Source organism: Anopheles merus, chromosome 2L (assembly GCF_017562075.2).
Source record: "Anopheles merus strain MAF chromosome 2L, AmerM5.1, whole genome shotgun sequence".
Classification (NCBI taxonomy): Eukaryota; Metazoa; Arthropoda; class Insecta; order Diptera; family Culicidae; genus Anopheles; species Anopheles merus.
Window position 1 is genome coordinate 28584607 of NC_054083.1, and position 13137 is coordinate 28597743.

General features: G+C 50.6%; 2 protein-coding genes across 2 annotated transcripts; one reads left to right on the plus strand and one right to left on the minus strand.

Annotated features, from left to right (window-relative positions):
* Window positions 1–1898: 1898 nt before the first annotated feature.
* Window positions 1899–2998, plus strand: LOC121592527 (trypsin 3A1-like). The gene is made up of 3 exons (XM_041914033.1): window positions 1899–2252; window positions 2335–2669; window positions 2747–2998. The coding sequence occupies exons 1-3, from the start codon at window positions 1962–1964 to the stop codon at window positions 2937–2939; spliced, it is 819 nt and encodes a 272-aa protein (XP_041769967.1). The 5' UTR covers window positions 1899–1961; the 3' UTR covers window positions 2940–2998.
* Window positions 2999–4537: 1539 nt separating this feature from the next.
* Window positions 4538–12020, minus strand: LOC121593651 (paternally-expressed gene 3 protein). The gene is made up of 4 exons (XM_041916217.1): window positions 11898–12020; window positions 11664–11823; window positions 5709–8072; window positions 4538–5629 (listed from the first exon to the last, which is right to left on the minus strand). Exons 2-4 carry the CDS (start codon window positions 11667–11669, stop codon window positions 5378–5380), a joined length of 2622 nt encoding a protein of 873 aa, XP_041772151.1. The 5' UTR covers window positions 11670–11823; window positions 11898–12020; the 3' UTR covers window positions 4538–5377.
* Between the last annotated feature and the right edge of the window lie 1117 nt (window positions 12021–13137).

Consider the following 13137-nt stretch of genomic DNA (forward strand, 5'->3'; position numbering starts at 1 on the left):
TTTGCTGGTTCTTCTTCTTCTTCTTCTTTGGCACAACAACCGCTGTCGGTCAAGGCCTGCCAGTACCCACTAATGAAGTGAGCTTGGCTTTCAGTGACTTATTGTTACCATAGCAGGATAGTCAGTCCTACGTATGGGGGCACGGTCTATTCGGGACTTGAACTCATGACGGGCATGTTTTTACGTCGTACGAGTTGACGACTGTACCACCAGACCGGCCCCACTTTGCTGATTACAAACTACAAATTGAGAGAGTGGAAAGAGCGATATGTTGGATTAGAGTAGTTCACTCTCATCTGATTCGTTCACTGTCTTAATTAAGGTCGATTCTTCGTTATGTTTTTTTTTTAATATTTTCCTGCGCTATTTGTTCTACTGAGAGTTACTGAGACGAAGCACAGTGTTGACGGCGGAACTCGGGCCAGGCCACGCGAAGGAAAGGCCTTCAGTGTCCTGAGATCCAACCGAAAACAAATTTATATAAAGATGGGTTTCTGCCCGAAAGGAGTTACCAAAATAAATTGTACATTAAACCTTCGGCTAGTGTTCGCGGTTCATGGGAACCTATGCTTCGAAAGTGGCACAATTCATTCAATAACTTTTCGGATGGGGGCAGAGGGACCCGGATGAGACCTAAAGAAAAACCTAGGAAAGGCCAAGACGTTCAAAGAAAATCGAGACGTTTTCCGTTCAGTTTCTAAATTAGATCTAACGTTTATTTGACAAAATTGGTTCTTATATACTAACATTTCTGATGGTGTTGAAACGTGTCCGTACACGTTTTTTAATTGTATTGGTGCCAGTGTGAAAGTGTACCTTTTCGGCAATGCAACGGTTTGTTTATGATTATTATGTTGTCATATGCCGCTATCTTTACGCTTCAGTTTCTCGCATTCTAAATTAGTCCTAAGAACACTTGAAATTTTATTACGTCTTCGTTTGGGTCGACAACTGAAATATACATGCACATATGCATGTTTTCGTTCTTCATGCATTTTTTTCTCCGGTCGTTCTTCATGCATTTCTGTCCTCCTACGGGGTGCACCAGATCTAAAATATTTTTATTACCCTACGCGTTGGTCGAGTGGCTTATGCTTATCGATGAACTCAAGAAACGGGCCGTTCCCAAAATGTATGTTTATTTAGGCCAGCGATCTCGTTCTCATACGATAAGTTACAATAGCTTCGAATTTCTATCCAAACTTAGCCGTTGCAAATGAAATATTCGTTAAACTTTGAATCGTACCAACCTACCCGTTGCTGCCACAACACACAGAGAAGAAAATAACGACAAAAAAATCATCAATCAAAATCGATCGATCCAGCGCTCATAGCGTTGGGGCTGAAATCCTAGAGTTGCTTTGCGTAGCCCTTTAACCGGGCCAAATTATCTTGTTGGTTCCAATGGAATTTAATTGTAAAAATAAAGAGATATTTTATTTAGTGATTTTTTTGCATAACAAGGACGATATTAAATCAATCCATCTTCAGTTGTATAAAGAGATAAAGAGATAAATAATTAAATAAATTTGATCTTGATGAATTGCATTATTGGCAAGAAAGGCAAACCTCATACCGCAACTTTTTTCCCACAATTGTTGAAGGTGCAAAAGTGCCCTGTCGCCCACATCAAAGAAACGGCACAAATCAGCAAAGCAGGATTAAGAATGTTTGATCAAAACAGGTTCTTCCAGCCGTTGCGATAAGATATCCTGTACTGTGGTTAATCGATTTTCGATTGTAATGTACTTCGGCTGACGTCGAAGGATTTCCCATTCACCGGATGGCATTGTGCTTGGTTGCCAAAAAAATGGCCAATCCCGCTATCAAAAGATATCTTATCGTACCCGCCCCAAAAATCGATTAGAGATCGGTGTACCATATTTAAGCAAAACACATCTCAAGACCGCCAGTTACAAGTTACGTCTGGGACGGTTCGGTAAGAACAGATTGATAGTACGATGGCGTTTAGTTCCTGGTTTGTCGTGGCGCTGCTCGTTGGCAGCAGTTTGGCCGGCTGGGAGGAGGATCTCTACCAATCGAAGAGGCGCCTGCCGCGCGGGCTGGTGCTACCGATCGCTTCACCAACCACTGGCCGCATTGTCGGTGGATTCGAGGCAAACATTGCCGACTTCCCGTACCAGCTGTCGCTGCGCCAGAACGGTGCGCACATTTGCGGCGCGTCGGTCATCTCGAGCAACTATGCGCTGTCGGCCGCCCACTGTACCTTCCCGGCTCCTCCGGTAGCGGCGGTAGGTAGTGGTTGGAGGGGATGGACGTGGCATGTTTTGGTGAGAATTGTGAGCTCTAATGTGCACCTTGCGTTACCCATAGATTACGCTGCGCGGTGGAAGCACTGACCGAACGGCCGGTGGAGTTGTATTCCAAACGGCGGCAATCATCAACCATCCGTCGTACTCGGACGGCAGCCTGGACTTTGACGTGTGCGTCATCCGCATTACGACCTCGTTCGTGGGCGCGAACATTGCGCCGATCACGCTGGCCCCGGAGGGTACGGACTATCCGGAAGGTACGCGTACGATGGTGTCGGGCTGGGGTGCGACCAGTCCCATCGGGGCGCTGCCGATCAATCTGCAGGCGGTCGAGCTGCCGCTTATCTCGCAGGAAAGCTGCCGCGGCGTATGGGGTGCGGCCAGCGTTACCGATAAGTAAGTAAACCCGGGGGGTCGGGCCGAGGGCTTTTTTCGGCGGTTCGGATTTTAACGTTTTTGATTTGGTTTGACAGCATGGTGTGTGCCAGCGAGCCGGGACGTGATGCGTGCGGTGGTGACAGTGGTGGCCCACTGACCAACAACGGGCGCCAGATCGGTATCGTGTCCTGGGGATCGCCGCTGTGTCTGGGCAATCTGCCGGGCGTGTATGCGCGCGTGGCCGCGCCAAGCATTCGTGCCTTCATCCGGGACAATGCGAACGTTTAAAGTGGGATAAGCATTAGCAAATCCAAATAAAGATATTTTTGACATGTCTAAAAATTTAACTGAAATGAGTTGTTTTTAATGTAAAAGATGCTCGCCTATTTTACTCGGTTTCTAGGCAATAGAGCTCTCTTGCATCCTCTCTATCTCTCTGTTGGTGAGGCCGTCTATTTACACGGTTCAAATATCAACGGACGTTTCTGAAGGTGATATTCGTTACACGTGCGAAGATTCTGGAGCAATTCTGGCTACTTTTTTGCTTCACCGACGGTCTTTACATGTTTCCAGGGGTTTCAGGGGTGCTCGTATTTTTGGAAAACTTTCTTGCCTTTTTCTTACGCGAAGGAAGGAAGTGAGTATTTGATGTGTAGTGGACTCTACGGTCGAAGTCATACTAAATCATCAAAAATTCTGCTCGTTCACGTTTCGATATCCATCATCGGAGCAATCACAAAGTTTAACCGATGTAAACCTGTATGATGATAGTTGTGTGCGTGAAGCATCCGTGCTTATCTGTTAGCAGTAGTCGCACTGCGCCGATATACCGAGCGTCGTGAGGTAACAAGAAGTTTGTGACCAAGAAGTTTGCAACCAAGAAGTTTACGATCAAGAAGTATACGACCAATAAGTTTGCGAACAAGATGTTTGCGACCAGCAAGTTTGCGACCAAGAAGTATGCGACCAAGACTTTTGCGACCAAGAAGTTTGTGACAAAGAAGTTTGCGACCAGGAATTTTTGCGACCAAGAAGTTTGTGATCAAGCAGTTTGTGACCAAGAAGTATGCGACCAAGACTTTTGCGACCAACACTTTTGCGACCAAGAAGTATGCGACCAAGAATTTGGCGACCACGAAGTTTGCGACCAAGTAGCTAGTGACAAAAGTAGTATGCGATCAAGAAGTTTGATGCCAAGCAGTTTTTCATAGCTTATCTTCAAAGCAGTAAGTTAGGTTTTGACCCAATTGTTTAGCTTCTCCATCAGAAAACTAATATTCAAGTGGTTGAACTTGTTTAAGGTTGTTAGCTGTATAATTGGTTTCATAGTTTACACGATTTTGCATACATTCACAAGGGTTGCTAAGATATTATGAAACATATTGGATCATTATCCAAAGAAAACATCTAAAGATTAAGGGTAAGTATGATGCAAACGAACGATCATATACTGGGGCTCGATTCACTTGCTGTTGACATCCATCCATGATATCCAACGCTATCGAAAACTCGTTTATTCCCCCATGTATTTGCAACAGCAATGGCTAGCCAAATGACACGCGGGTTGGATATAAATAAGCGGTCAAACTGTGGGGCCGTTAACAAGTCGCTAAAATTGAACCAATTGATACAAGATCTGCATGAAAAGGAGCAGGAAATTAAATGTACGCGGGGGATATTATTCAATGTGTTTGATTAAAAAATACAGGGAACAGCGAACGATTGAGTAACTGAGAAGATCATTTTTCTCACCCTTTTACTTCGCACGTCTGCAAACGAGTTCCACGAGGTGGCGGTTTCTTTCGCTCCTGAGCACTAGGAAGTAAGCGTAAGATTTCAGATAAGGCTCCTGATCTGGAGGAAGAACCAGCCCCAAATTATGCAACAAGCGGGAGCGATTTGTTTTTAAAAAGAGTAATAAAATACATATATTTGTATGACACTTCTATCACAAAGATAACATGATGGGATGAGGGAAGGATGGAGCTGAGGCGGTCCGGCAAGCGTCCTGATGGATGTCCTGGAACGAGCGGTTCGGGCAGGTTGCGGATTTTGGGGCGGATGAGCGATGTGTGTGGTTGTGAGAATGGACAAAATACGAACAAAAAACGGCCTGTTTTCGTGAGGTGAGCGGTTTTTTTTTTTTTTTCTCGAGCACGGTCGTGTATGATATATTTACAGGGTTGTCAAAACAGGCGCGGACAGATTTTAAACAGGACGGACGGTTTTGACACACTAGTTCCGATTGCTACGATCTTTTTTTCTGCTCTGTCCTGCACTGCACAGCACACTTGCCCGTGCAACTACTCATCACGAAAACAATAAATAATCGTAGTATACATGTACATACATACAATACACAAAAAAAAACAAACAATGTAAATCTGGACACACAGAGTGCCTGTGTGTGTGAGAGAGAAAGAGACAGCGTTATGGCGCGATACAAATAAAACATCCAAAAACGGCAAAGAACGAATATGAATGAGTAAACAAAACAAGGCACACATACATTAACACGTCTCTACGCTACTACCAACACATCTGCGCAATCGGATGGACAATGAAGTGTGTGTGTGTTGGAGATGGATGAAGAATCGGATGAAGAGGAGCGATTTTGCAGGACGTTCTCTGTACACAGCGATCACTGCTTCCTGGCTGCTGCCACCGGGACGAGCGTGAGTCCCCTAGTGGAAAATGGGAAATGGGTGGGACGGTGTGCGCACGCCTTACGCCTTCACGGTGTCGCGCTTGCCCAGCACCTTGGTTGCGTGCACCTGGTCCCGGCTGTTGGTGACGGTCGCGTGGAACCCGGTGGCCCAGTCGGCGTAGTAGTCGACCGTGCGCACGTTACCGTCCGGCTCGACCAGCGAGTACTGGCCGCGCACGACGTCACCGTCGCGCTCCTCCTTCTGGTGCTTGATGTCACCGGTCAGCGGGTCGTTCACGCCGTACTCGAAAGCGTAGCGGGCATTATCTTCCTGTGGATGGGAAGGGAAAGGAAGATGTCATCAAGTGAGCGGTGAAGATTAACGGTCAAAATGGGTGTGCCTAACTCACATAATGTTCGAGGTACTTCTCGGCGACCGTCTTCACGACGGTGGTCGGCGCAACGGTCTTGACGACGGTGGCGGGGGCCGTGTAGGCGGTAGTCAGGGCAGGAGCAGCGGCAGCATAACGGTAGCCTCCGTAGTGAGCGGCCGAGACGGCTGGGCCGGCGGCGTAGTAGCCGTGCGTGGCACCGGACGTGGCGTAGCCGGCAATACCGGACGTAGCGTAGCCGGCAACACCGGACGTAGCGTACTTGGTGACGGCCGGAGCGACGGAGTAGGCCGAGTAGGCTGGACCAGCGCTGTATGCAGCGACGGCCGGGGTGGCTGAGTAGGAGGAGTAGGCGGGACCGGCACTGTAGGCAGTGACGGCAGGGCTCGAGTACACCTTGGAGACGGCCGGGACGGCACTGTAGCTAGCAACGGCCGGCGTGGAGTAGACCTTGGAGACGGCCGGGACGGCACTGTACGAAGCGACGGCAGGGGTGGAGTACACCTTGGAGACGGCCGGGACGGCACTGTACGCAGCAACGGCCGGGGTGGAGTAGACCTTGGAGACGGCCGGGACAGCACTGTAGCTAGCAACGGCCGGGGTCGAGTAGACCTTGGAGACGGCCGGGACGGCACTGTACGAAGCGACGGCCGGGGTCGAGTAGACCTTGGAGACGGCAGGGACGGCACTATAGGCGGCAACGGCTGGCGTGGAGTACACCTTCGAGACGGCCGGAGCGACCGAGTAGCTGGAGTAAGCCGGTCCAGTGCTGTAGGCAGCGACGGCTGGGCTCGAAACTACCTTCGAGACGGCCGGAGCGACGGAGTAGCTCGAGTAGGCCGAGCCGGTACTGTAGGCCGAAACGGCCGGGCCAGTGCTGTAAGAAGCGACGGCTGGGCCAGTGCTGTAGGAAGCGACGGCCGGTCCGTACGCGGTGGCAACCTTAGCGACGGCCGGAGCGGCCAGATAAGCGCCAGAGTACGCCGTCTTGCTGACGACCGGGGTGGACACGTACGCGCTGGACACGGCCGGTGCGGACGCGTACTTGGTGACGGCCGGGGCGGACACGTACGAGGCGTACGCCGGGCTGGACACTACCTTCGAGACGGCGGGCGTGGCGTAGTACGAGGAGACGGCGGGCGACGACACGTACTTGCTGACGGCCGGGGTGTAAGCTTGGGCCGAGTAGGGCGCTACGTAGCTCGAGACGGCCGGGGCATAGGCAACGCCGGCCGCGGCATACTTGGTGACGGATGGGGCGGACACGTACGCGGTCGACACGGCCGGGGCGGACGCGTACTTGGTGACGGCCGGGGCGGAGTAGTAGGAAGCGACGGCCGGTGCGGACACGACCGTCTTGGTGACGGCCGGCGCGGCATAGGCCAGCTTGGAGGTGGTGGCGTACGAGCTGGCGTAGCTGGCGGCAGGCGCGGCGTACGCAACCTTAGCGGCCGGCGCATAGGCAGCGTAACCGACGGCCGGGGTGTACGAGGCCACCTTAGCGGCGGGCGTGTAGCTGGCGTAGGTCGTGGCCGGTGCGTAGCTGGCGTACGACGTGGCCGGTGCGTAGCTGGCGTAGCTGGCCTTCACGGCCGGAGCATAGGACGCAGCATAACCGTAGGCGGGGGTAGCATAGGTCGCGACCTTGGCAGCGGGCGCATAGCTCGAGTAGGTGGCAACCTTGGCAACCGGGGCAGCGGAATAGCTGACAGCGGGGCCGGCCGACACGTACTTGCTGACGACCGGTGCGGTGGCAACGTACGACGAGACGGCGGGCGCGGCCGCGTACTTGGTGACGGTCGGGGTGGACACGTACGAGGCGACGGCTGGGGCGGTGGCGTACGTCTTCACGGTGGGCGGCAGGTACTCCTTGGTGACTTGGTAGGCAGGGGCAGCCTCACTGGTGTACACCTTGCTGATGGCGGGCTGGGCGTAGACGGCCGGGGCGGCCACCGTCTTGGTGTAGCTGACCGACGGCACCACGGAAGCGAATGTGGCGGCGGGCGACTTGTCCGCGTACACCACGCCAGCGGTTTTGGCGGTGTAGGTGACGGCCGGGGCAGCCTCGACCGTCTTCACGCCCGCCTCGTAGCTGGTCAGCTTCAGGTCCTCGCCGGACGCACCGTACGCACTGTAGGCGGGGGACGCTTCGTACGAGCTGTAGGACGGACCGACCGACGCGTACTTCACCTCACCGTCGACGGAGTAGGAGGAGAAGCCGGGCGTCACGCTGACCGAGTTGATCGCCTTGCCGACGGACAGCTGGACGGTCGGGGCCGGGTAGGAGTAGCCGGAGACGTGCCCGCTCGGTGGACAGTCCGGGGCCGGGCTGGCCAGGCTCGATGTGGCCAGGCAGGCCGCCAACAGCACGGCAGCAAACACCTGCAAACAAGCGCGAGCGAAAGAGAGAGAGAGCGTAAAGAGGTAAAGACAGCTCATTAAAGAGTGATGGTGAAGGTGGAGGGGGAGTTCGCAACCCTCCCTTGTGATCGCTGCACTCTGCAGGAATGCCACCTTGGTAACCTTGCGATCCTTAGTGAAGCTTTTTTCAGCAAGTATTACATCAGCTCACTTGACTCCGGCGAGTTGTGGCCGCTCTCCAGTTGGAAGAATGAAAGAGTTCTTGAGCGGTATGTGACCCCGTTCCCGCTCGCGCACAGCTCCAGCTCGAGCTCCGGAGCTGCCGAGGCCGCCCTGCGAGTCGCGGTGCGAATCGATACGAATGCGGGCCGCGCACCGTGGCGACTGGTTAACAAACTTGTTTTTACACACCCGTCTGACCAAATTGGAGCACGCATGCGGTGTCACACACAAGAACATGTGACATTCGGTGCGTATGTGAGTGCGCAATGTCACTAACGGTGGTACGGTGGCAGATAGTTCAGCATGGCCTGCTGGGTGCGATTGCTGACGATTCAATTAAGCCGCACTGTTTATGGTGCTCGGGTGCGTGTAGCCCGCAGCCAGCCCGTTTGCCAAATATTCTTGTGCGCGGGCACGGAAACTGGTTTCTAATTAAAATTTAAGCTGCGCGCGCAGAGTGTTCTCATCGCAGGACGATGCTTCGTGCGGGCGCGCTTGTGCAGAGCGTTGGGTGGTTCGGTGGGAATTGAAATCGAAGCGGCCAATATTGGTTTATTAATAGATAATGATATGCAGTGCGGTTTAGTAGGAATTATAATTACAACAGTGCAACTGCACGGCTACTTGGTGCAAGATTGTCGTATTCAGTGACAGTGACATGGTGGCCGATCTCGGAGGAACTAGTTTGAGAGCATCTTTAGGTGTATGATCGTGGTAGTTACAGTTCTTTGGAAATGAGAACTTTGTAGAATAGCATTTTTGTGGAGGTTTTGATGGAAATTGAAGGAGATCTTGATTGGTTGCTTTCAATGTTGACACTTGTTAAAGAGACCAGTAATTGAACCAGTTTCCTCTTTCTGATTTCTTGCGAAAAAAATCCAGAAAGACTGTACAAGTTTACAACACTGTTTTATACAGAGTTTACTACTATTTGAAATGTTCAATATACAGGTTTTAAAATGAGTATCTTTCATTTAAATATTTCGGATGTTTCTGTCTTTTCAAGGATTTTTTTTTAATTTTAGCTTTAAACATTTAACATTAAACGATTTTTGGAGCAAATCCACAGGATCCAGTTATGCAACAAGACACAGGATCCAATAAAATGATCATCAAATTCGTTTAAAGCTACGATCACACTACTGGGCAACAGTCTATACTTTGTCGATTTTTTTTTGTGAAAGTCATACAGCTTATCTCACACATGAGGTCGAAAAAACGTGTCAACTCTCATAGACAGCATGAGAAGTTCTTCAAGACAGATCTAATTTCCATACGAGTTTGACGCAATCGCAAGCCTTTGGTATTCTCTCTTTACTCAATGCTATGATTTTGACACGTTTGATGAGACACGGTTTAGTCATGATATTGATCGAGATCAATCTTTAGAGATTCGTTAGACATTTTGACGGGTTCTAGCATATTTCTTACGATTTATTGATTATATCTAAGCCAATAAGCCTTATTAAAAATGCTTGACAAATTGTCCGTGAACTGTCTAAAATTTGTGAAAAAGTGTTAATAAGCCTCAATAAATCATGTACTACGATAGTAAAAAATACAATTCTATCTGGCACAGTCTAGAGATATTCTATTGCTCGAGTATTTATCTAAAAACGTGCTTATTTGGAAAAGTCTTTTACTTGATGTTCTGAAATAAAGCCGTTCGATCGTCTGAAACATCGTACCTCTCCAAAGATGGTTCGAACAAATGATCAATATCTTCCCGCCATGTACATTCAAACCCAACGTTAAGACATCCGCCCTTTAAGACGTTCTTTTGCAAACCCGTCACAGCAAATCGACAACTTACCACGCCGAACAAAACGCGGTGCAGCATCCTTCTGTGACGTGCACCTGCCCCACCCGACAGCCGGATGTGGGGCGGAAAATGTTCCATCGATCACTGTCAATGATCGTCATGAACGGCACCCTGGTAAAGCTGTCATAATTTACATTTCCCGTTGGGCGACCTACACCTACACGTCAGTAAATGGGTAACCGTAAATCTTGGTGACAACACCGTAAAGTGGTTCGCCAAAAGTAGCGGATAAAGCGGCGCCCAACGGTTCTACGCTAGAACGCCCTGCCGTTCCCGGTGCCATACGGGGAGGGGTGCAATTATTGCAAACTTATTGTAATGTGCATGCATCACACACACACACAAAAAAACGCACCCAGTCAGTGAGAAATCGAACTCCACCCCACATGACTAATGCACCAAGCGGTTCGATCGCAGCGACGGCTCGCTAAGGTTAGCCAGTTGCCTAGTACTGCTGGTGGTACACTTGTCCAGTACCAACGCCTTGCTACTTTACATAACTGGGCAGCCCTCCCCGCTGCGTTCACTTTCCGCTGGGGCCAGTTTTTTCTTTCGCTACTTCTTTGAAGTAGAGCAGAGAAGAAGGAGGTAAAACGACGCACGACGTGATGCAGCGTAAAGTATCTCGCCCTTAGAATCAGGTTGCGCCGCCAAACACGCGGAGTGGAAGAGATGCGTAGAGGGGGTATGTGTGTGTGTTCCATGGCGTTATATCAGATTCGAATCTTTGGACCGATTTCTTGTCGCTTGTTTGCGTATATGTGTGTGTGTGTGTGTGTGTGTGTGTGTGTGTGTGTGTGTGTGTGTGTGTGTGTGTGTGTGTGTGTGTGTGTGTGTGTGTGTGTGTGTGTGTGTGTGTGTGTGTGTGTGTGTGTGTGTGTGTGTGTGTGTGTGTGTGTGTGTGTTAGCTAAATGCTTCACACGCACGGATATGCACGGTTGCGAGGTGTCCCTCCTGCCGTTGACCGTTTGACGCCCGAGGGCACCATCGCTAGCGCTCGGCGCGCTGTTTGTACAGGTCGCGTGGCCTCCAGCCAGGCAGCGCTAGTCGTTACTCTCGATTTCATTGAACCGATTGCGCGCGGGGCGACACGATTCTATGACGGTGACGTCGTGCAGCGTGAATTAGATCACACTGCCGGGTCGCGTGATCACGGTCGTAATCCGCGCTAGCCGTGAAATTGAACGACGAGCTGCCATTTATGGGGCAGCCCAATGTGATCCGGGGCTTTCGGGATCTGGATCCTGCTCCCCTCAAAAAAACCTTCAGAACATTCGGAACTGCCAACTGGTGGAAGCCAACGATTACACAATCAGCTTGGAGCGCGCTTTGAACACTTCGGTCACTTCTTCTCGCAAAGTCTTACGGTTTGATCCATCAAGCAGATCACTCGTTTCATAGCCCTTTCTGGTGGTAAATGTTCTTTTGGTTTTCACAGTTTTATTGCACTGCGGTTCTTCACTATCCTTCACTGCCTTTCCACCTTCGCCACAACACGACAATGTCCACCAAATCCACAAAGTCCTGCCGTACTGCGTACTGCGTGCCGTTTGCTGCTCTCACTCACCTTCATGATGTGCACTTTGCGAGTGAAACGAACGCGCTTTAAATGTGCTGTATCCCGCAGGATATTAGGAACCGGGACGCCGACTTGCTCTCCCGTCGGACGGATTCACGCACTCTCACACGCACTAGCGACACTCAACAAAAACGGCTACAAAACAGCACTGAAATGAACGAAAAGATCAGCACGGATAGGTTCCAGCACGGTTCGGGCACTATTCCTTATTCCGAGTCGTACCGTGGTGTGTGTGCGTGTGTATGTGTTTGTTTTCAGAGGTCCTTGCGGTGCGGAACGCTGCTCGAGGATAGGTACTGCTGCTCTACATACAGCGTAGAGCCGTTACTACACTACTACTGAATGGTCGGCCTAGCCCACCGGTCCCTTTTATACAACCGAAGTGTCAACCCAGGTCAGCCCGAAAAGGAACGCCCGCCAACTGTGGGAACAGAACGGCATCACCGACCGAATAGCACGCGGTGGAGTCTAGACTTCCCACTCTCCAACGTTGGCTCCACTCTGGGCCCAGGGGGTCCGCGGTGGCTCGTGCGCGCTTTTCTCACAGCGTGCGATCGCGCGCGTGCGGAATCTTGCCAACCCTCGGCAAAAGGTTCTCGGGAGGGAAGGGTTTAGGCGTACTGGCTCGGTTCGGTTTGCTCTCGTTTCGCTGCTCGGGGTCTCGGGTGCGTATCCTTCCTGAATGGTACGCACACGAACGTGCACGATCGCTCGGACGGGCCAGGTGAGCTCTGCGTGCATTTGTGTGCGTGTGTGTGGCGATCGGCCACTTCCCTACCAAAGTGGCAGTCGATGCCGGGGTCAAATGCGGCCCGCGAAGTGGAAAGTGATCTCGTTCGCGGTGATCTCCCTCTACCAGCTAGGTGCGTTCGGGCCTAAAGGGAGGCTGACCGTACTTCGGTGCGCTGCGAAAGGTGCGCTCTGGCTTGCTGTGTGCGTCGTGCAGTAGTGCAGCACGGTGTCGTTGGTTCGGGGTTTGTCTGCGACTGCAATATTGTTAGAAACTGATGCGATCATAGGTAGATCTGGATGCAAGAATGTTTTACAATAATTAAAGAAAGCTGCAAGATAAAATATTTATTTTCTCAAAGGATTGTTGACTTTTTCTCCAATACTAAGTACTGGACCTCTCCATTTGTCCTCACTCAACACATCTCAAGTTTTGTAGTTCAGTTTCAAAACGCTTTTTTAATCGGGGTTTTGTTTGGATTACGCATAGAGAGGGAGAAACTGCAATTGTTCAAAGATCTTCTTCAGGAAGCATAATCTGTACTGTTCGGTACTTGTCGATGCAGAGACATGCAATCGAAGTTAAAGAAAAGTCTCAAAATACGTTAAAACAGATTTTGATGATTGAAAAAAAAAATGAAGCAGTCAGCAAATACTGACAATAAGCCAAGCTTTTAGAATTAACGAACTTGCTATTTGTGACATCAGTTGTAAACAAAATTACCTACAGACT

Bases quoted from the DNA above. Each gene is read 5' to 3' on its own strand.
- LOC121592527 (XM_041914033.1), top strand. From the start codon at position 1,962: ATGGCGTTTAGTTCCTGGTTTGTCGTGGCGCTGCTCGTTGGCAGCAGT. The intron at 2,253-2,334 runs GTAGGTAGTGGT...CGTTACCCATAG, and splicing joins CGGCTCCTCCGGTAGCGGCG to ATTACGCTGCGCGGTGGAAG. The intron at 2,670-2,746 runs GTAAGTAAACCC...TTGGTTTGACAG, and splicing joins GCGGCCAGCGTTACCGATAA to CATGGTGTGTGCCAGCGAGC.
- LOC121593651 (XM_041916217.1), bottom strand. The intron at 5,630-5,708 runs GTGAGTTAGGCA...TCCCATCCACAG, and splicing joins AGAAGTACCTCGAACATTAT to GAAGATAATGCCCGCTACGC.